Source organism: Vidua chalybeata, chromosome 2 (genome assembly GCF_026979565.1).
Source record: "Vidua chalybeata isolate OUT-0048 chromosome 2, bVidCha1 merged haplotype, whole genome shotgun sequence".
Lineage (NCBI taxonomy): Eukaryota > Metazoa > Chordata > Aves > Passeriformes > Viduidae > Vidua > Vidua chalybeata.
In genome coordinates, this window is record NC_071531.1 from 30,874,455 (window position 1) to 30,898,260 (window position 23,806).

General features: G+C 38.4%; 2 protein-coding genes across 2 annotated transcripts; one reads left to right on the forward strand and one right to left on the reverse strand.

Moving 5' to 3' along the window:
• Positions 1–508: 508 nt before the first annotated feature.
• LIPT1 (lipoyltransferase 1) lies at positions 509–2,275 on the reverse strand. The gene is made up of 2 exons (XM_053935152.1): positions 2,201–2,275; positions 509–2,023 (listed from the first exon to the last, which is right to left on the reverse strand). Exon 2 carries the CDS (start codon positions 1,775–1,777, stop codon positions 659–661), a length of 1,119 nt encoding a protein of 372 aa, XP_053791127.1. The 5' UTR covers positions 1,778–2,023; positions 2,201–2,275; the 3' UTR covers positions 509–658.
• Positions 2,276–9,214: 6,939 nt separating this feature from the next.
• Positions 9,215–23,061, forward strand: TSGA10 (testis specific 10; the record flags this gene model as incomplete). Its single annotated transcript, XM_053934725.1, is given in 21 exon segments — positions 9,215–9,335; positions 9,338–9,387; positions 9,616–9,698; positions 9,700–9,769; positions 10,126–10,174; positions 10,177–10,292; positions 10,480–10,557; positions 11,241–11,287; positions 12,156–12,274; positions 12,979–13,089; positions 13,092–13,125; positions 14,511–14,615; positions 16,482–16,597; positions 17,176–17,284; positions 17,286–17,310; positions 20,053–20,132; positions 21,072–21,111; positions 21,527–21,738; positions 22,060–22,103; positions 22,106–22,160; positions 22,998–23,061. Coding segments are annotated over 21 exon segments (1,728 nt in total), but the record flags the coding sequence as incomplete, so codon positions are not given.
• Between the last annotated feature and the right edge of the window lie 745 nt (positions 23,062–23,806).

The following is a 23,806-nucleotide window of genomic DNA, read 5'->3' on the forward strand; positions in this document are numbered from 1 at the left end:
ACAAGACAGGCACAAGAAGGAGACGTGGTCTCTGTCCCAGTTAGCCTCTTCTGCCCTCATCACATAAACCCCCACAATGAACTTCCTAATCTTCCCCTGCTCTGGCACATGCATGGACAAAAGTCCTAACCCAGGGTGGACCTTCAGTGATTCACTACCCAGCGGTGAGCTGAGCTCACTACGGTGCTTGTACAGCAGAGGCACAGGGGCACCAGCACTCTGCAAGAAAGGACTCTGAATCAGAAACCAGGGAACATCCCTCTCCACACAGCTCAGTTTGGGCTACTGTTCACAAGGAGCAGGATGCAGGCTAGGGCATCCAGTGCAGCAGCACAATGCCAGTTTTACACCTACCCCATTCCATCTGTGTCAGCCATTTGTACCTTCTCTGCTACAAGGCCAATTTGGGATGTCCCCACCATTTTCCCTGGTTCAAGCAGCAATGATGTCTTGTCAGCAGTGGTTTCAATACTACAGTTTGGGAACATCAGGTGCAGGTAGGGTGAAATTTAATTTTAATATTAAATAAAAGCACAAGATTGAACGATTTGTTTTCTACAAGCTGAATTTTTCTCTTAGTAGTGATTGTTTTAATTTTGTTTCTGATACATTAAATAAAAAAGCAGCAGAAGTTTAACTCACACTTTCAAAATGCAAGTCACATTAACCTTATCATATTCTCACATAGTAGACTCCACCTGCTGTGCAACTCATCATCTTGTGGACACACTCTTAGCAATGTTGTCACAAGCGTAGTGGTTTCGTTTGGGCAAAACTTACTGCCAGTAAGACTCTTGACCAGTTCACTGTACAGTCCTGGTGGCAGCCACTGCTCTGGCAGATCAATGTTACAGGCTTCAATTCTTCCATGTTTTACATCCATATTTACTTTAACATCAAGAACAGAATCTTTATAGGTCATGTTAAGACATGTGCTAATGCTGAACTTTGGTGTCTTTCCATACACCCATTCCCAGGTTTGTAGTTCTTTAGTTTTGTTACTAATTCCAGGAAGCAGAGTCTCATCAGTTGGATTTATTAAGGTGATATGGTGATCTATCTGGTGTTGCACAGCATATTCTTTAGCAATGGCATCCAGGAGCATCTCAGAAGTTAAACTAGGATCCTCTTCAAAGAGATTTTTCACCAAGGCAGGCACGCTAGGAGTGGCATTGCTCTTTAGCCCTTTAAAAGGACTTTTTAGCACAGATGATAAAACAAACTTATCTGCATTACAGAGTAAGGTACAGTGGTGATAAGCACTTGCCCTTCCCAGCTTTGCAGCAGTGCCTGAGATTTTGTATTGCCTGTCTAGCAAGATGTCGTATCTGTCAGTGACATGTACATCTAACTGGGGTCGCAAGGCTTTCAGTGCTTTCACAACGAGCTTCAGGTTTTCCATTCGTTCATATTTTTTTCTGGTTGTGAAGAAAGTCAAATTGATATTACCTAAGTCGTGGTAAACTGTCCCTCCTCCACTTCTTCTCCTGGCTAGTTTTATATTTTTTTGCCTCAATAGCCTGAGGTTGCATTCCTGCCAGGGATTCTGATGTCTCCCTATTACCACAGCAGGGGAATTTCTCCAAAGGAAAAGGACTTGTTGCTTCTCTAAATCCATGTGGTCATGGATCCAATCTTCCACAGCTAGATTTTGGTAAACATCATTAGAAACAGACTGGATAATGAGGGCTCCAATAGCTGTGCTCCAGAAGCAAGCTTTTGGAGTCCTGAGGACACAGGACAGCCAAAGGCAGTTTTTTAATGACTGGAGCACCATGTTTTTAATAACTGCACAGCGGATGGAAGGAATGCCTGCTCTGCTAATGCTGAATGCGGCAGGAGCGCAGCCGGCTCCTGTGACAGAACCGAAATGCCAGTGGCGGGCATGAGACAGTCATGCTCTTCCCACAGCAGCAGGCGAGTTCCCAGGCATGGTGTTCCTCCGGTGATGCCGCTCAGACCCTGGCGGGAGCCTCACAGGACATGCGGGGGTGTCACAGCAGCTCCTCGCAGTCCCTGGTGCCTGAGAGATCAAAGGAAGAAACGGAATGTGTATTTTCCCCTGACTCAACGCAGCTTTCCTAATTCGGTTTCACTTTGCGTAGTCCAGCTTTGTTAGGGTTTCCTGGCGCGGCGTCCCTCAGCCCCCGACGCCGCATCTCCGCCCGCACAGCCCCGCCGAGCGCCCTGCGCTACTCACGGTGGGGAACGGAGCGGTTCCAGCGCCCGTCCCTGCTCCTGCGGGCTCCTTGGAACCGGCGGCCTCGGGAGCGCCTTCCGCTTCCCGGGTTAGAGGTGCTGGGGGCGAGCGCTGCGCCTGCCGGGCGGCGGGGAGGGCTGAGGGCGGTGCCGGGCAGGGCTGAGAGGGCCACGGTCTTCGAGCGCGGCCTGGCACTCGCTGAGCGCCGGAATCCCGCCTGTCCCAGCGCAGCCACGGCACTGGGCGGGGGATGGAGCTGGGGAGAGCGAGAATGACCCGGTCACAGAATCACAGAGCTGGTCGGGTTGGAAGGGACCACAGTGGGACATCTGGTCCAACTTCAGGGTCATCCCAGAGCACATAGCACAGGACTGTGTCCAGGCGGTTCTTGAATATCCCCAGTCAGGGAAACCCCACACCCTCTCTGGGCAACCTGTTCCAGTGCTCGGTCACCTGCACAGTAAAGGTCTTCCTCATCTTCAGGTAGAATTTCCTGTACATCAATTCCTGGCTGTTGCTTCTCATCCTATTGTTTGGCACCTCCAAGAAGAGCCTGACTTCATCCTCTTCACACCTTCGCTTCAGATACTTTTGGGCATTTCCCACCATATTTACAGGGCAACAAGAGGCCGGTGCACAATGCATAAAATGGATGATTTTTCTTGCAAGACCCAGATGTGCAATTCCTCTCTGCAGGATATTCTGGATGCTAGAAGCTTTTATGAGTTCACAAGGAGACTGAGTTAATGCAAATGCTGAGACTTGTGAAATACACTCTTTGTGGTGCTCATGAAGATATAGAAGCTAAATGCTGATAGCGTAATTCATTAACAATCTGAAAAGTGATCAAAAATTAGATGTATTGCTGGCAGCACATTGTCTTCAGATTTGCATTTAAGCCATTCTTAAAGTCTACCAGACCTTAGCTATAATTCTTCATCGAAAGCTATTGTCTGTGCTTAAGCTTACACCGTGGGACAATGTTCAGTGCTAGCTGAAGTTTTTTATCCACAGTAGTATCCCTATGGGCAAATATGTGCTGTATTTCTCTTGTTCATTGATGTGTATTTCTAAAAGGTACATTACATGCCTTTGTCTTCCATTCTGCCTTAAAAGAGCTGTGTGGGTGTAGTAGGGCAAGTAAAAGTAAGAAACCATCACAACATGTGTGCTGGTGGTTATTAGTGAGAGAAACAGACTCTAAAAGGAGCTTGATGTCATGTGTGTGCCAGCACCTTTAATGTTGTACTGTCACATTAAAAAAAAAAAAGGAATTTTTAAAGCAATTTGAAATTGACAGAGCTTTTTGCTGAATTACACTGGTAATACTTTTTCATTGGAGTGAACTATTCTGTAATGCACAAGGTAAAAAGCATGTGGACTTTGTCCATAAAAATGTGCTGGAAATCAATGTTGAAGGCAGTTGACAAAATGCAAACACAAACCTGTGCATTCTAACACTGGTCAGAAGTATGGAAGTGAGTCTTGTGAGGCAACTGATTCTACTAAAATCCCCAAAAAATGTGGGACCACTTGTCTCCATTTTGGCACTTGATTCTTGAACGTTTGCAGTGTGTCATTTTGCCACGGGGTGTCCCTAAAAACCTACTGTGAGATGTTGCAGTCTGTGTTTTTCTAGTCAAAAACTGTTTTCATAGTTAGAACCATAATTTGCTAAAAAATTTAAAGTGTGCAAAATACTAGATGGACAGATAAAAGTGTCATGGGTCTATTTCTGATAAGCTGAAGGATGAAATACATGTGCAACAATAAATGCCTTCCTATTGTTGAAGACAAATCCAGAAAGATAATTAGAAATATTCTGACAAAAAGCAAAAAGTAAGAATTTGTAAATGCACACCATGACTTATTTATCTCTTCTGGACTGGACATTAAAATTTTTTTATGTCCCAACTACTATTGTATAAATCATATATCTGTAAAATATACCAAATATTATTTTCACTTTTGAAAACAATCCTGTATATTAATTTAATTTCTTTTTTGATCAACAGAGCATTGTTTGATATTCAAAAACAATGCAACTGCTCTGCAAAACATTAACCAGCATTAAGATATAAAAAATAATTCACCATATGTGCCTTAGAGGATACCTTAGACATACCAGAACAAAACCAATTAAAAGTGTAAAATTTCACTCCTAAAATGAATTTTCATTAAGAATAATTTTGTTAAAGTTGTGAAAACACGAGATGCCCTTTTCACATCTTTTTTGGAGATAAACATGATAATACAGAGTCTCCACTTCCACCATGCCAAAATCTGAAAGTAAGATTTACAAGAAATCCAGGATGGGGAAAGGGAAAAGAAAAAGACTTGTTTCTCTAGCTCTGTTTCTGGAAATTAAAATCTTCCAATTTATTTTCTGGCTTTAGGTGGGGATTGTATTTCAGAGGTATTATTCACTCCTAATGTCTGAAAAGGCAAGCTGTACCCATGAGTGCTTAATAGTGGCTGCTTGCCAAAAAAACCCGTTACTCACCCTGCACTGTCTCCAGAATATAAAACCTGTGCTAGTGGCTAGCAGGGAAGAGAGGACATTTTGTCTGGTTTCTCTGCTTGACTCTGGGACTACCTAAAGCAGCCTCTTACAAAGGCTGTTTGTATCCTTGCCATGAGCAGGCAATAGGAGTCACAGGGTTCACATGGCCTCCTTACCCTTTTTGCATCACTTTCTTCAAAGGCACCAGTCTGCTTGTCCCTGTCTGTGCTATTCCAAGAAGAAGATATGTGCAGCCAGAGGTACTGTAAATAAGAACTCCTAGCAATTTCTCTGAAATTACTTTGTTGGTGGAATGAAAAAAAGCTTAATTAGTTTTGTAATACTCTGATATTTTAACTTCATGATGTTTGTAAACCAGTAATATGTTAGTCCTGGCATTAAAAATCAGGAGTGAGTTCAGACTGGAGTTTATCATATGTGTGAAGCTAATGTTTGGCACTGTCAAGGAACAAGTATAGTGCAAAGAATAATATTTATTCTGGATGGTACAACTGGCACATAGGCTTACAAATAGATACATAAATTAGATGGATTTTGGATAGAAGATAAGGTTTAATTAAAGGAAGCTATTTTCACAAGATTAAGTCAGTCTTATCTAACACTTTCTTTGTTCTTGTCAGGCCTGAGAGATTGTGCGGCAGTTGCTGGAGTTTTCATCTGTGAAAGTGTCTCCTTGGATATTAGTTTCTGGAAGAGATGAACCTAATTAGAGTAGAGGTGTTCAGCTGAGCTCCCTGAGTTCACTGTCAGTCCCGCCTGATCAGCTGTGGCAGTTTCAGAATACCCATCTCTCTCCTGGGGCTGGACTGACAAGACTTGGCTGCTTGGCTTTGTCTCTGAAATCTTGTGACCTGTAAGCATTGCTCATGCTGCCTTTCCCTGCCTTTTGCTGAGGCTTTTGCATTAATCATAGGCAAGGCCTATGCTCTATGTGTGGGCCAGGGAGGTTTGGATTAAAGGTGCTTTAAAGGAATTCTTTAAAAGAATTTCACTCAAAACAACAATGGATGGTGGTATTGAATGTGTCTGAGTGTGCCAATTTATGATCCATCCATCTATTTTCATCCCCAAATACCTATGAAGAATTTAACTATTATTTGAGGAAGTAATATTTTTATCTGTCAAGGTGTGGAGAGAGTGTTGTGTCACTTGAGGAGATGCTTGCCTTAAGTCCCTTCCCCAACAGAAAAGCTCTTCAAAAAGATGTAGCAGCAACTGGTCACTCAGTATTCATATATATTTAAAATCAGAAATAAATATGAGCACCTTTCCTTGACTTTAGTAATGTTTATTGAGAAACTGTGCTCTACATCATAAACCTGATACAGAAAGTTGAATTTTTGTAGATAAGAGTTATTACAAAACCTCCCAAGATGAAACTAAGTAGAGAAATAATTAAAATTTCTATGAAAGCAGTGGTCATAAATATTTATATCAGCATTAATAGGAAAAGGGGTTTACTGATAATTTTGTACAAGATTTTACAAACTGTCTTTTTAAAAATTATTTTTAGGAATATTTCTAACCTCTCATTTTGTTTTGCCTATAGAATTTCAGTCATATACACCTGTAGGTGACAACAGATATTATAATCATCTTGGAAAGCAAGAGTAAAGAAAATAAAAGTGCAGAGATGGCATGCTTGCTAGAAAGCTATTTAGGTAAGCTGTTGTGCTGGTAATGAGCGAGAAGTCAGTATGTCCATTACAGCTGCTTGGCTTCTGTCCTACAGAACTCCTGCCTCAAGGAAATCAGAGTCAAAGAACAGTTTGTGTTGGAAGGGACCTTAAAGACCACCTAGTTCCAACTGCCTTTTCATGGACAGGGACACCTTCCACGAGACCAGGTTGTTCAGAGCTCCATCCAGCCTAATGTTGAGCACCTCCAGATGTGGGGACTCCACTGCCTTTTTTGCCAATCTCTTCCAGTGCCTCATCACCCTCCAAAGAAGTGAATTCTTCTTGAAAATATACATCTCCTCCCTATAATCTAATTTAAACCTTCCCTCCTTCAGCTTAAGGTCATTTCCCCTTGTCCTATCACTACATTCCCATGTGAAAAGTCCCTCTCCAACCTTCTTGTAAGCTCCGTTTAGGTACTGGAGTCTCCCCGGAACCTTCTCTACTCCAGGCTGAACAACCCCAGCTCTCTCAGCCTGTCTTCATAGGACAGGTGCTCCAGCCTTCTGATCAGCTAAGTGCCCCTTCTCTGGACTTACTCCAACAGAACAGTGTCTTTCTTGAACAGATCAGTGTCTTCTTGAACAGCTCAAGAGCTGGATGCAGCACTCCAGGTGGGGTCTCATGAGGGCAGAGTAGAGAGGGAGGATCACCTCTTTCACCCTGTTGGGTATGCCTCTTAACTGCAGCCCAGGATGTGGTTGGCCTGGTCTGCAAGGCCACATTGCCAGCTCATGTTGAACTTCTTGTCCACCAGCACCCGTAAGTCCTTCTCCCCAGGGCTGTTCTCCATCCATTCTCCTCCCAGCTTGTGTCCACTGACAGACATTCAACAGCACCAGCCCAATATCAACCCCTGAGGAGCACCACTGGTCTCCACCTGTGTAGGAGGAAGGGTTGGGGAAGGCAGTCTAGGGTTGCCATGGGAAACAGCAATTGTATGAGTTCTCCACCCCCTTTTGTAAGAGAATTGTACCCTCTCCCTGTCCTGTCAGTTATTGTTCAAGTCTGCCCCTTAGCCTAGAATCTTCTCTGTTCCACGTTTTCCCTTTGGTTCTTCCACCAAGAACACTCCTTTCCCTTTTCCCCACTGGTTAATGTTATATCTCCCCTCCCTTTAGCCTTTTCCCGGTTGTTCCCTCGTATGCTAAACCCTCCTACCCTTACGCAGTTAAAAGAATCCTCACCCCGCCCTTAGGGGCTCTCGGAATCTGCCTCCTTTCTGCTTCGTGGTCTCCCTGTCTGCCCCTTCTGCGACCCTTCAATAAACGAGCAGGATTTCAGCAGCCCGAGTGTCCCTCCCGTTCTTCTGGTGGACCCTCAGATGTACCAGCTATCCGAGCTTCGTGCCGAGTGGCTACAAGTCCCCATGGCTCAGCACACCTGGACATTGGGTCATTGGCCAGTTTGAGTGCAACCATCCATCTAATTCTTTATCCACAGAATGGTCCATCTCCTGATTAGAGACAAGGACGTTGTGCAGGACAATGTCAAATGCCTTGCAGAAGCCCAGGTAGATGATTGCAGTGGCTTTTTCCTCATCACTTACTTTATCCCACTGCTGTAACCCCCTTATAGAAGGCCACCAAAATTGTCTGGCATGATTTGCCGTGGTGAAATCGTGTTGACTGCCACTAATTACCTCCTTACTTTCCATGTGCCATAGGATAGTTTCCAGGGGGATCTGCTCCATGATGTTGACAGGCACCGAGGCAAGAGTTTACTGGCCTGTATTTCCTTGGGTCTTCCATATTTCTTTTCAAATCAGTGGTGAAATGTGTCACAACAGTAAATTCTTACCACTATATGGCAAGTGTAGTATAAGTACGTATTTTAGGATATATCAATATTATCATGTTTTCCAAAAAGTGCTCTTTCACTAGTTGGTAAAAGTAGTATTGTGAGTGAGCAAATACTCACAAGTGTGTGTAAATTCTGTGTGTAAGTTTGAGTCCTCAATGCTCAGTGAGATACTGAAGGTGCCAGTTGCTTGATTACTCTGATCTGTTCCCTTCCCTAGGACTAGGGAAATGCATATAGCTGCAGAACTTGAGAGTGCCTCTTTCAGTGAGAACAGTATATTTGGATGGGATTCACCTAATCTACATGATATGTCAATAGTGATGATGACTGCAATAGATATGTAGGCTTTCTTTATCATCAGAGGTACTCCTAGGACATGATTAATTTTAGTATGAATGCCAAAATCGATTGTAGGAATCAATTTCTAGAAATTACTCTTTGTAGTGACTCAAAATTACTTTAGTTTACTATTAAATGAATGGGATTTGATGTGCAATTTTGAATTTAAGAATTGTGGTTTATCTTCAGAATCTGTTTTAGGCTCTTAAATGACTTTCTGGATTTCAACAATACTTTCTTGTGCATTTTTTTATTTCCATTGCAAAAATTCGCCTTTCATGGACCTTAAACAAACATGGTGGCCTATTTTCTATCATATTTAAAAATTCATTAGATATTCCAGTACAAATCTACCCTTGGTTTTAAACAGATATATTTCAAGTTAATTAACATTTAGCTTTTATGTCCCTTTCTTTCTTGTTAGATACATTAGAAGGACATTCAGGAATATTTGCAATATAACAAAAATGAGAAAATGCAGACATGCAGAAGTTACCCTAAACTAGTATATGGATATTTATTTTAATTAGATATCTGCTTCATCTTCATTTTGAAGATGGATATTTATCCATTTTACATTGAAGTATCAATAATTACAAAAGTTTTATTTCAGTGCATGCATTCTCTACTTATGCTAATGCAGGTTATGTTACTAAGAGAATATGAAATAAAGGAAGGGAATCACCTTCAAGGCTTGATGCCTTTATTTAGTCACTGGAAAAGGACAGAGACTGCCATAAATGTGAGACTGAGAATTTGTTAAAGGTAGTAAGAAACACATTCTCAAGTCCTAAATCTCTACTTGTTGCAGCATTAAAAAAAAAAAAAAGTCGTCCATCCAGGTGAGGTTGGGAAGTCACTTTGGAAGAAAATGAATATATTTTTTAGAATATATTGTATGTTAAACTATGAAAGCTATAAGTACCAGGAAGGAAAACTAGTTGATTGTGAAGAGAAGAATGCATAAAATGGGAATGGGCCAATAATAGAAGTTTTCAAACCAGATATAATAAGAAAGTGTTTCAAATTTTGTTTCTCTGCTTTAACATTATATCACCATATTCTTTAAGGGAGTGGTTTCTGATCCAGAAGTCTTGAAAATATTGAGAGAATGTGAAGAACTTGAGTTAACATGGAAAATAAATGAATGTCATGGCAGAAATTCAGGGTAACTTCAAAGTTTTAACAGCTGAGAGAGACAAAATTCTCAATCTTTATGAGCAGGTAATTTTATTTATATTTGTGTGATTAATTGAAACAACGAGGTAATGTGCAAGAAAAAGGTGTCTTTTTGGCTTCATATGAAAGAAAAAAAAGAAAGAATTCGAAGTATTTGTTTAAAAAATATTTTTTAAAAAGTTATGGAAATTCTGTGATTTGAATCTGTTATTCAATACAAGTTTGTAAATGCTGTCTTGAGTTAAAAATGCTTTCCTGAATCAAAGAATATGTGCACAAATGATTACTTCATCTTCACTATTACACAGTTTTTGGGATGCTCTACATTACCAGCCACAGGACCTAGTAATATATCAATTATCTATTCCATGTTTCTGTTATTCTACTGTTTTTAAAAACAGGCACAGGAGGAGATTTCCCAGATTTGTCAGGAAGTTATAAAATGCCCCAGGACACTCCTGTGACAGCTCAAGCTGTATTAAGACACATGGAGATAGAAAGGGATACAGCACTGTCAGATTTCCAAAGGATGCCTACAGAACGTGATAGCCTCAGGGAGCAGTTACAGGTTTGATTCTGTCCCATCCCACCTCAGCCCCACCCCACACGTTATTTAAACATGAAAACTACCTAGCAGTGTAATTAAAGTTGCTAAGGATTTCTCTTCTGGTCCTGAGAATTAATTACTTTACAAGTCTGTGGTCAGTTGAGACTTGTTTTATATGTGATTTTGTTGTTGCTGTTATTTGATACAGATTTCCCAAGAAAGTGTGTTTAACGAATAGGCTCATTTGGAACAGAGAATTGAAGAGTTTTAAACTACTATTCACAATGTAAGGGAAAATAATTTTTTATGGAATTGTAAATATAGTACAGGTGATGTTCCTGGTTAATCCTGCAGCACCAGCCAGACTGCTGTCAGGAAACAACAGGCTGAGAGCAGTGGATGTTATTTACCAAGACTCTTTCCCCTCTGCTCTGGTAAGGCATCACCTGGAGAACTGTGTCCAGCACTGGGGTCTCCAACATAATAGTTACATGGACCTGTTGGAGGCCATGAAAATGATCAGAGTGGGCTGGAGCACCTCTCATACAAAGACAGGCTGAGAGAGTTGGGGTTGTTCAGCCTGGAGAAGGGAGGACTTCGGGGACATGTTTTGGCACCTTCCTGTACCTAAAGGGGACCAGCAAGAGAGCTGGGGAGGGAGTTTTCACAAGATTATGTAGTGACAGGGCGAGGGGGAATGGTTTAAAACTGGAAGACAACAGGTTTAGATTAGATACAAGTTAGAGATTTGTGACTGTGAGGGTGGTGAGGCCCTGGAACAGGTTGCCCAGAGAAGTTGTGGATGCCCCATCCCTGGAAATGTTCAAGACCAGTCTGGATGGAGCACTCAGTAACCTGATGTGATGAAAGCAACCTGATGTGATGCACCCCCATTGCAGGGGGCGTGAAACAAGATGGTCTTAAAAGTCTCTTCCAATTAAAACCATTCTGTGATTCTGTGATTTTAAGACTGTACCAAGCTTCAACAGTGTAACCCACAGTGATCTTATATCCAGGTGAGGATAGGCTTGTTTCACCTGGAGTAGAAGTGGCTTAAGAGGGACATAAGTCCTACCTGCCAGTAGGTTTGACATCAAGAAGTCATTAACAGGCTTTTTACTGCAGTGCTTGGTGGAAAGATGAGCAACAATGGGCACCCATTGAAACTAGAAGAGTTCAGGCTGAATACAAGGAAATACTTGCTTCTCATGAGGGCAATCGAGCAGTCCCCAGCCTTGGAGATTTTCAAGACTGGACTGGACAAAGCCCTGAGCAGCCTGACCTCAGAGCTGGCCCTGCTTTGAGCAGGGGTTTGGACTAGAGACCTGGAGTCTATTCAAATGTGAATTATCTTATGACTGTATTACTAAGACCTGATGCTTCAAAGCTAAATGTAATTGCACTGTTCCAGCAAATCGTATTTCATATGGTTTAAGTTACTTGTGTGTGCAATTGTTTGCTAATCAATGGCACAAAAATGGAAAATGGAAAACTTAATATAATGAACATAAATTGTAAATTTACTTACAGTCTTGGTAGAAGTTGATTTTTAAATAAATAAACATTGATTTCTGCTGTATAGCTTTCTTCTAGATCTTATAGTTATAAATTCTGGCTTATCTTCTTTTTCTGCCTCAGCCTTCTAAAATCCTGCCAAGCTTATAAATATAATACCACAGTTTATAATATTAAATTGAGTGCATCTGATATGAAGAATACACTGTAGGCTGAAATAGCTCTGAGTAGTAAATTAACTTTAATCACACGCCTACATTTGACATGTAGTGAGTATTGGGAGCCCTGTTTTAGGTACATCATCTTATTTCTTCAGTTCTTTTGGTACCCTTTGAGGGTGATACATCAACATGAAATTTATGGCACTAGGATTGAAGAAGCTACTGTATACCAGAAGCTTACTGACTTGATCTTTAGAGGCCTGACCTTTGATTATAGTAACATAGAAATTAGTACTGAAAAATCTGGTAAAGGAGGAGAGGGATTGGGTGAGAATTTTTGTACTTTAAAAGATGTGCTTCAAATAATTTTAAAAAGACAGTCCTTTGAATGTTAAGTGTAAGTATTTTAATAAAAAGATAGAGGTTTCTTTAGACTGAAGATATCAAACCAGCTTTGCTGGAGTCTGTGCAAGAGGCTTTGGATCTGTTATTTGTTTTAGCTACAGACCTGAAGGCCTCATGGTGGTAACTTGGTTATATAGTGCTTTATGCAAGCATTTTACAGTGATTTCTCTACCTGGTTATTGGCTTAGGCATGTAACTTAATAGAGGCCTAAAGCCATTATTGGTCACGTTGTATCCCAAACCATGATTTCTCCCTTCATACACTCATAATAACGTTTTCTTCTATGTTATTTTGCGCTGAAAACTTTTAACATTGATCAATTGCAAACATTTTTGCCCTTGGGCATAATTACCAACCAAAAATTCATATGAATAAATGAAAATATTCCCAGAGATCTAAAAGATGGGAAATTGATTTACCTTCAAAAGAAGTGAAAGTCACAATTCAGGTCTTTGCCAACTATCTTCAGTAAACTGAGTCAGGCCTTGAGAAAATGAGATGCTTGGACATTTCTTCTTCAGCAGAAGATTTGTTCTAAAAACAGAGTAAAAATTGAAATAAATTCTATAAATCAGCTCTTTTTTTTCTTTTCCCCTCAGTTGTTAATGTTTGATTATATTTATAGTTAGTGAAAAGTTAGAGCAGATGTCTAAAGTGGCACTGATGAAAGGCACCATTGATTCTTTGGAAACTGAGATGAAAAGATTGACAAGAAAAGTACTGGATTCTGAAACTGAGTGAGTTGACAGGAAGCTGAATATGCTTCGCTTAAGTAAGTAAAAGTATGTAATTGCATTAATTTGACTGGTAATATCAGCCTATGTTTTGCTACAGCAGGCCCCCAGCCAGGTAATGATTAGCAGTGACTCCATGATTCTCAGAAGGCTGATCAATCTCTTTATTAGTCTATTCTTAATAAGAAACCCATTGCTTTTATAGACAGTTACAATCCACCTGGACCTAACTGGTCCCCCAATCTAAATACCATCACCACTGGCCAGTTAAGAAACCACCCTTTGGTAAACAAATCTCCATAACACATTCCACATGTTCACAACAACAGGTGCAGCAAGTGAAGATAAGAATTGTTTCTCATTCTTTTCTCTGATCTTCTCACAGCCTTTCCCAGAAAGGCCTGGGAAAGTTGTGTGGCTCTCTCTGTAGCCAGAGAGCTGCTGCCACACCTATGTTCACTAGTTTTTGTAACTGTTATATTACTCAAAGAGAAAGGAATTTATGAAAGCTGCATATGAGCCATCCTTCATTTTGGATGAAATTGTTTTCTTCATTGCTTATTTATATGTAAATGTTCTTGTCTTATTGTTATGATGATGTGGTGGAAACCATCTTCAGTGAAAAAGGAAAATTCACTTAATTTAGAGTTAGGAGCTTTCTGTTAGAAACTACAGGGATTGATGGGTTTTGGTAAATAGCATATAAATAATTTTATTTTAATTTTTATTTTTTTTTAAAAATAAACACAGGCAAAAGTGTAGACTAGCGAATGTCATGTCGTTAGTTTTAAAGATCCATTTCTTACTCTTGGAGCCTTTTCATAAGAGGAAGTAAAACTGAATTTCTGTGTAGGGCTTATGGTCTTCTGCTCAACTGGAGTTCCCAGTTATGTTCAGAAGCACAGTGGGACTAGACTCGATCAAAGCCTTTAGGGAATAAATCATGTCAGTGAGTGCTGCTTTATAATAAATTGTCAGATTTATGAACACTGTTGAATTGTTGAAAACTAGGCGCTGCTACTAAAAGATCTTTTTCTTTACACTCCAAACCAAACTGATGATTCTTTTCAGTTTCTTGAAGAGTATGAGAATCATTAATATTACTACATTTGAACAGATAACTTGGTTATTACTTGAAGCAGGTCAGGCATTCCAATGGATGTCCCAGGTGATGATTTTTAATTATTTTTGTGACTTTCTTATAATTACCTGTTGCAAAGAATTCTTACTTTTCTGTAATCCTTTATACAATTATTCAGAATTTAATACACTGAGATTAAAGTTAACATTAATAAAATATGCCAGTCTAAAATAGACAGAAAAATCTCAATTTTTCCTATCTTTTGCAATTTTAGTGACATTCCTAAAAGACAAAAAAAGTATATCAGTGTCTGAATTCTCCTGTTTAATGCTGCTTTTCCAGTTTATTGAATGAAAAGACTGAACTGAATCTTTCAGAGATTCAGTGAAGAATTCTTGTGAAGAAAAAACATGAAATGCAACTTAGTCAAGAGAAAATTATGCATTTAGATTAAAAAACTGGTGAGTGACAGATCCGATTTTTATAATAAAATTTTCATATTCTGCAGTCATCTTTTTTTTAATGGGTTGAAAGAAACGGCATTGAATGCAAATAAATAAATATATTTCTGAAAGTTTTAACGTTCTGAATGCGAAAGTCTTGTTTTCTTTCATTATTGAAAGGTTTTTGCATTTTAAAATTATGTGACAGAGGTCTGGAGAGTGTAAGTTTCAGTGACAACACGTATTTATGTTTCTTCAAGAGCTGCTTTTGGATAGAAGATCCTTGAAATTTTGTGTTATAATACAGCCTTACATTATCTACTGTGTTTTTTATCTCTGTGCAGTTCCTGGTGAAATACCTGGAGTATTAATACATTAATAAGTATTAATACAGCTTAATACCTGTAGGAGTTCATCACTTCTGTGGGTGATGTGGGTTTTCTTCTTTTTCTTCAGCTTCTTGCCTTCATTTAGGTTTTCTGGTACTTGATCTGTGCACTTACTCTACTGCTCACTTGACTTTCTCTTCCTCTAGAAGTGCTACTCAGTTTTAAAGGAGCAAATTAACTGTACCTGATGTCAGGTATATAGAACTTTTAAGTCATTAAGGGTCCCTTTTAAGTGAAGAAAAGTCCTCCAGGAGATTCATTCCACCCAAGTTTTTAAAGTGATTAGTTTTACCTTTCTCCATTATAGAAGTAGTATAGCTAATAGCTTTAGATCAGGTGTTTAATTCTTTGGTGAGACCACTTCCATTCTGAATAACTTTTCTCCCAAACATACTAATTTTTTCTCTTAAGTGCGCTCCTAGAAAAGGTGAGGTTGGTAGTGGCTTTGACTGCCAAAGGTTCAGCAGGGAATCACTTCTTCACCTCCTCTTGGAATCACACTTTATAAGGATGATGTCAGCTGGTACAAAATGCAGCTTCCTCTTTCTCCCAGCTACTTTTGAAAGCTTCACAGTTTTCTTTGCAATACCTGGATGCTTATAGAAGCAGTTGAAAACAAAAAATCTCAGTCTCATAGGATGAAGTACTTTTTGTAGGATTGCCTCTAGAATATGTATTGGTTCCTCCAGGCCCTTCCATTAACTGAGGTAATACTCCAAGTATTTAAAGTATTATCATTTCTTTGCTTGGGTTTATTGGAAAATTTCCAGAACACCTTTCTCAGTAACTCACCTTTTTGCAACAGGAATAGGGGTTTCTCCATAGAGCTTTCCCCACACTACCACACCTTCCCTCAGTTTTTGCAGCTGAGTTCTCCAGTAATTTTTGCACAGAAGAAATTTCTGAACTGTGCAGTTGAAGACAGCCTTTCTGCAGTTCTTCTTCCTTCTTCTGTTCATTTTCTCAAGCAATAATTCTCAGAAGTTCTGTGTCTGTTCTCCTAATACTTGTGGCTTTATTTCTCCTGACTGGAAGATAAGCATTTGATTAATTAGCATGTAAGCAATTCTGTAATAATTAAATTACTTAATTTTTTATCTGTCTTCTACTTTTAAAAATATAGGCTTTAAAAAACTGTAATGTAATGGAGAGGGAACTGATTGAGCTCTGCTTGTTAAATGGGACAAGCTGGTTTTTTATGACAATCTAGATGCTAAATAAACAATCTGTTTTTTTCTTTTTAACTGCTACATTCCTTTACAGATATTTTTCTTCTTTCTAAGAAGACTTAGCATTATTTATAAGTAAAAAAAATATTTTTCACAAATGAAAAATTTGGTTTATAAAAATACACCTAATTTACATTTCACATAGCCTTTAAAAACTAGTTAATAAAGCTGTAGACCTTAGATGCACACTAATTATTTTTTTAAGGTACAAGCAGTATACTTAAACCTTATGGAAAAAACCTTTCTTCATAGGTACTATATAAAAAAACTAGCAAAGTACCAAACTGAGTTTGATGATAAGAAGTTGGAAGCCCAGGATTCAAACTGAGATATTTTCAGGCTGAAGCATGTGCTGAAGTCTAAAGTGAGTATACAAATTAAAACTGTTGTTTTTTAACTAAAAATTAAATTTTTAGATATCTCCATAGAAGAATTTGCTTCCTAACCAAAACTCATTTGCATTCCCTTAATTTCGTTTTAGTAGTTTGGACATATTTTCATGGCTGTTTTTGCAGTACAAAATTAATGTACAATATTTCATTATGGTTTTATATGTATATATGTATATATATGTGTGTATATATATATGTATATACACACACATGTGTGTGTTGATTAAACTTTAAAAATCAGACAGGGAATAATACAGAGACCTGGAACTCTTTTTTTTTTTGTTATTCCTTTATGGGATTGAAGTAAAAAGAAATATTACTGCACTATATTGCTATACTTTGTATGTATAATGATAACCTAGCCATTCTTAACAGATGTCTATTGATCATTAAAATGTACTCATCTTGGACAAAACTCTGATTCTTGAGAAGTCTCTCAATGTTTTCACTAAATGGCAGAATTTTCACTGGAAAGAGTATATCCAATACCATATCTGTAGATCTATAAATATCCCTATTTTTTGGAGCTTACTGTAAATTATTAAATAAATAAGCTTTATGTGTTAGTAGAGAGAACTGTGAGCTCTTGGAGAATTATCACAAAGCCTGTGAACAAGGAGGAAGTTGGGAAGCAAAATGCCATGAAGCAGAAACAGGCTTTTCCTGTTAGACTAGCACTGCTCAGTGCAGTCTGAGAGCCACAGTTGGAAAGAGAAAATAGAGTCCTTGAAACACAGATGGAGCAAGTGAGTTGAAATCATTCTTTCCATAGTTCACTCTTGAAATGGTCTGGTAATATTTTAAAATTATGTTTAATGCCACTTCTATTTCAGGGACATTTTCCACCATGAACTGTATGCATTTTACTTTATATGATAATATGATTAGGATTCCACTAGTCACACTTGGGAAAAAAATATTTTAAAAAATTTCAAGGAAAACAAAAAAATTAAATGCTCTTATGGTTTGGAATCACTGAAGGCATTAAGTCATACACAACTCCATAGCATACCTGAATCATATCAAGTATGTTGTCACCTGTCATATTCCTGTCCCTGCTTTTCTTGCTTTGAGCTTCTTAGTCTTCTTTCCAGTGCTTTAGATGTCCCAAAGAGCCTCTTCCCACTTTAAAATCAGAAGAACGTAAAGAAAAATTCATAGTGTGGCTTTCGAAATAGGTTGTGAGCATATAAACATGGTTTGGGGGATCTCTAATTTTTGTTGCAGATGTGATGTTGACATCACATAAGCTGCTGAGGGCTACTCAAGAACATTAGATACTCTAGAGGAACGAAACTGTTGCTGTTCAGAAAGCGGATGAGAACACGGCAATTACAAAACAGCACAGGAGGGTGGTGTGGCAGATTTTTGGCATTCCTTGAAGATATAATAAAACTGGTACATGGTTCTAGTTTGTCCAACAAGCCTGAAACTAGCAGACATTTCATCCTTCTAATTCCTTCCCACATGCTTGCTCTTAAGTATAGGAATGAATAGGCCTCTTCATGAACACTATGTCATCATATTGGGTCTTCCCAAATGTCAGAATTCAAATGTCATATTCCAGTTCATACAGTTACATGCAAGGCACATATCTAAAACACAGAAGTTTGTATTCAAAAATCTTAGTGTGCTCAGCAGTTCTCTGCGTTCCTTTTTTTTTTTTTTTTTTTTTTTTTTTTTTTGTGAGACAGAGCTGGAATTAATGTGATATGCTCCCATCAAATAATCTCTTTGGATGTCGTTTCTAGTAAATCCTTCAAGCAAATCACAGTGCCTTACCTCTCACTTTGTTCTGTTAACCTCCCACACTCATTCTGCCACCCACTGAAACTTAAGGAGTTGAAAGTGGCTGACCGGGAATATCACTGGGCAAAGTACAGGCATTTTTCAAAAAGGAAACACATAGGTATGTTAATTTGAAATGTACAAAATTCTTAATGCTTTTAGTCAGACCTGCTTCTGCTGCCTTGTGGACTCCACTTTAATGTGCCTCATTAGTCATGCCTGAATTTACAGGTGACAGCAGTATAAGTATGACTGACAGAATCTCAGCATTCACAGATCATCTACATACAAAACCAAATTTTATTGCAAAAATAAGAGGATCTCATCTGAAAATAAAATGCGGTCCATGGCAGAATTTTCAACCTTATTAACTCTTGCAAAAGGAGTAGAATTCTAGGAATAGAGTTTAAAATGCCAGAAGGTAATTTTGCTGTCAGAAGCAAGAACTCTTCTAATTTTTAAGTTATTTAAAGAAATAACTTAAAGGTTTACTGTAGAATAAATTACTGCAGCCTCTTAAAATTTGCCACAATTACATAGAGATATTTTGTAAGGTTTTTGGAAGCTGTTTTAATTTTTTTTTTTAGTAGAGTTTTATATTGCATTACTGTATCATTTAGCAACAGAAGCAGCATACAAGACTCCTATTTCTGCCTTAAGCAACTCCCTTGTGAAAATGGGAAAATGGGCAGAGGGCCTCGAAATATACATTTGGAGAGAGTCTCTGTACTTGAAAATGTCACATCTACACCAGAACTTTGCATTAAACTAGATGCAATCAAAGAATGATTAAATTAGCATTTAATTTCTACAGCAGAGAAGGTAGAAAGGGTATGCGAAATATATTGGAAAAATAAGTTTATGTTAATGTTACACTTAAGGGATCCAAATATACTTTAGAATCATGAATGATCACTTTTTCAATTTTTTAAATGTTTAATTTGGCATTTCTCAGGGGCTTACTCCTTAAAGGATATGAGTTGAACACTTTTTAAAAAGGACACTGCTTCACTGCTTTGCAGGGCTTTGCTATGAACACTCAAAAGTCAGGGCTTAAAATTACTGTTATTTTCAAGAAAGATATCTTGGATTCTACATCTAGTCACTAGGTAAGCAGAATAGCTGGAGTGGGTTATTAGCAATGAAATTTGGTGGGAACTTTAAAATTATTAACTATTTTAGGAAGTATCAATATCTTTAATATTTTCTTAATTCCCCTTAGAAATCAGTTTTTTTGACCTTGATTTTTACAAAAACTACAAAATTAATGTGTGATACATTCATTTTTTAAAATTCAGTTTGGATAAACTTTGAAAAGTTGTTCATACACACTCAGATTATTCAGGTATTTTCAGTATGATTCTATTACTGACCTATCCATCTCTGCTCCAGCTGAGATAATGTCTTGTTCTTTATAGGCTTCCAGCAGTGTCTGTAAACCTTTATGCATTTTGGAAGCACAGTGGGTAAAGCTGCTGTTTGCCAGTTGGTTATGCATTCCAGCCAAATGTGTGTGATGTCTTTTGTATCCTTGTGAAATCCTCTATGATTCCTTTGATATGGAAGAGTTCCAGCACATGACATTTATCTGAAACTTTTATGAGATCTAATATGGCTAAGCCTCCCTGGATCCTTCTGTGAAGGGGATTGCTGGCACCGTGGAGAACAGCAACAGTTTTGGGAAAGAAAACTGCAGAAATGCGGATTTGAGAATTGGAAAAAAGTCAGAAGTCGGGAAATTTTCACTAATTTTTCTGTATCTTTCAACCAGTAGTCTTTCATTAGCCATGTATAACCTTCAGATAAGGCTCTTACTTTACACAGTATTCCAGTGCAGAATCTGCCTTATTAGATTGCAGCATATTTATATTCAGAAGTGGAAACTAAACATGATCCTGAATAATATTGTTCTTTTAATGTTTCTAATACAGTTTATTTTCCTATATCTTCTTATGTCTACAGTTTTCAGTATTCTTTTTTTCTGAAATACAAATGTAAAATATCAAAACTGTTTTTCTGCAAAGGAACTAGATTTTTGAGTAACAGTTCATAGAAAATTGGATCTTTCAGAATGAAAAAACCCTTTTGTTTTGATAAATTACAAATGCTTTTTTTCTTGCTTTTTTCTTTTTTTCCCCCTTCTGTTGGCCTATGATCTGAGCTCTTCCAGTATCTTCCTCCTTTGAACACACAAATGGTTATCTTCTGAAATTTCTGAGAAATGTGCTGGAGAGGTGGAGAGTTTGTTAAGATGTCTCAGTTCATAGATTTCCCATGACCTTTGGTTGAGCATTGTTGTGCTTAATGTAAACTAGGCTTGAGTAAAATACAGATAAAAGTATTGCAGCACCCCAAACAGACTCAGTTAGTCGAACTATAATGCATACATGAAAAGATGAAGGGAAAATAGCATCCAGTTTACTTATGCTAAGATTAAACCAGGCAGTTTTCTTTGTGGTTGTAGCTGACCCAATACTGATTTTCCTGATTCTCAGTCTCTGGAATTATTTTTTTAATGTGTGTGTGTAGCTGTGTCTCAGGTATGTCCATCGTTCCCTCTGCAGTGAAATATACTAGGTTTTTTGGGTATTCTTTTTTTAGGTTCCTCAAAGATATATAAACCTCTTTGATTGGATTTTATTCATTTTCCCTTTCCCCCCAGTTTATTCTTGAAGCTCTGCGGCAAAGCTCCTGTAAGTAAAGTAAGTGTAATCTCACTCTGCTGGTGATGCTGGTACCAGTTTGTAGTACCACATGTTATTTCCTGTGCGCAAACAGTTAATCAATAGCTTCTTGCCTCAACAAAATGTGAAACTTCCTTCCTCTTCATTAATGATTCTGTCTACAGAATGCATTGATGCATATATTTCATAGCATTTTCTCATTTGTATCAAGTATATTTATATTAAGATATATGCATTGGATGATTTTATAAATCTTACCAAGGATTTTGACTGGGAAAATATAAAATTGACCACTCATTTGCAGTGAAAACGAATTCTGTCATTGATCCCATTGATCCTTTTTTTTTATTTTTATCTTTTTTTTTAAAGATTACCCCAATAGTAAGCTTGATAGACATACACCTGAAACTTTAAAATCTTTGTTTATCTGCAGAGCAAGTATGAGTGGGTACCCATTCAGAGTACCCATTCTGAAACAGAGCTGCTGAGAAAACAACTGGGAAATGAAAAAGCATCTATGAAAAACCTGGAATCTTCGCTTGTGTCCAATTGTGAGAATGAATTTCAGTCTCAGAGAGCAAACCAAGAGAAAGTCTCTGAAATTCACTTTCACAAGGAACAGCTTGCTTTAGTAGAAAACAATCTGTGAATAAATGACCAGGAGAGTATTGCAGTTTTTCTCATTATTTCCAAGTGTATTTAAACAGATGTGGTTTTGTATCTAGCTGCATTTTCAAATGGCCAGTGTGCCTTGACTACATTAATAGCAGAAGATACCAAAAACCTCTTTGGATTTCTCAGTTAAACCCTAACAGTCTCTTCTTCATAGTGTTGTATTTTGCTCAAAAAAATGTTCTTAATCTCATTTGTATGGTATGGCTGTCCATTTAATTTTGAATAATTGCAAGTGGCTACATACTTAGAGAATTACAGTTACTATCTAATTAATGTGTATGGACTTCACAGTGCTGTGCAGAGTCAAGAATTTACTCACCTCAGAAACAGAACAACTCAGAGTCAGAACTGGATATCACCAAAACACAGCTGGGGACTGAGCACTTTGATAGGCAAGTATATGTTTTTGTACTGTGCTTCCTGCAGCTAATTGGGGTGAAAAGCAGTATAGTACTGAGACTTAGGCTAATTAGTCAGATAAACAACAAAGTTTGGGTTTATACTGCTGTACATCTCCTATGTGTTCAGAGACTGTTTATGTCACTAAATTTAATCTATTCAGCTGCTACATATGCTGTCTAAATTATTTGTGTAGGTTGCCTGTATAGCCAACAGAATGAGACAGTAAGATTAACTACCCTCTGGAATGGCCTGGTCTAGGATGAGGTGGGTCACTTTCCTGAAGATACTCATCTCTCTTCACTCACACATTTGTACTGATGTCTGAATTGATCTATAGTGAAAATCCAGGCGACTAGTGGTTTATACAAGTGCTTTAGAGCCTACTAGTTCTCTGCACCCCCTGGAATGATTTTTGCCTGTACCAACCCCCAGGTTTTCCAGGTGCTACTTGAAATGCTATGGGTGGTTCCCAAATTGCAGCATGACAAATATATATATATTTTAATTTTGCAAGAAGAGAGTTTAACAACATGTAGGAACTATTTCACATGATTTGGCCACAGCACTAGAGAATGGTCCCTGTCCTGCTTCGTGAATTAATTTATCTATGTAGTCTTGGCGTCTTACATAGTTTTCTTATATTTGAAAAAAACAATACTTCTTTATTTCATGGATGTATTGAGGATAAAATATTACAGTTTTGGGTATTATTTTGGATATATAAAGCAGCAAGCTAAAAGAAGCAGAGTGATGTGATTGTGGCACAAGTCTGAGAATGAGGCGTCTCATTTAACTAGTAAATTGTTGATATTCTATTCTCTCATAAGTAAGGATGAAGGGTCTGAAGAGGACATCTCTGGGAAGATCATCTTCTTCATGGGAAGAAATTAAGCAGCTTCTCAGAGCCAAAGTATTTTTCTGCCACTGGCAAGTGAAAAACAGAAAATTGTCCATATAGGAAAGTACTATCATTAAAGTCAGTATCATGTTAGTACATTATGGAAGCAACAGCTGTGAGTAGTGACTAGTTTGGTTTTGTTGTTAGTTTGAAGAAGTGGGTATATGCTATCCTTTTTATAACAGTGGCTGGACTAGTTGTACTTATTTACTGCCTTGGTGCAGAATGAAGTAATGCCTGAAGTTAGGAGGTGGAAGTGCCAACATTGTCAGACCTTGAATAGGCACCAAAACAGTGATACCAGGAGGCTTCATCCATCAGTCTGGCTTTTTCTTTACCAGCTAGGAAAAGCACCTCCCCATCCCTCCCATCTCTCTGACTGCAGAAGCAGTTTGGACTCCTGTGGAAACAACAGGTTTTAATTATTGTCCTCCCCTGGCTGTGATGACCAAGCACAGGGACTGTTTGGCTTGCTGGGCTGCTGTTGCTAGAGCAAGTCCTTTTGTTGTCCTTCGATCCAGCTCCCTGAGCCAGTGCTGAATGTGAGCATTCCCCAGCAGGCTTTAGTGACCTGCTTCAGCGGTCCACTCCATGGGTAGGTCTGTGGTAATGGCTGAGCCACACTGAAACACAGGGGTTTTTGTAGCCACCCTACCTAGTAGCTTCCCCATCCAACAGAGACTAGATTTTCCTTAATGTAAAAAACTGACAGACTGAAACCAGGATCCCAGAGAAGTA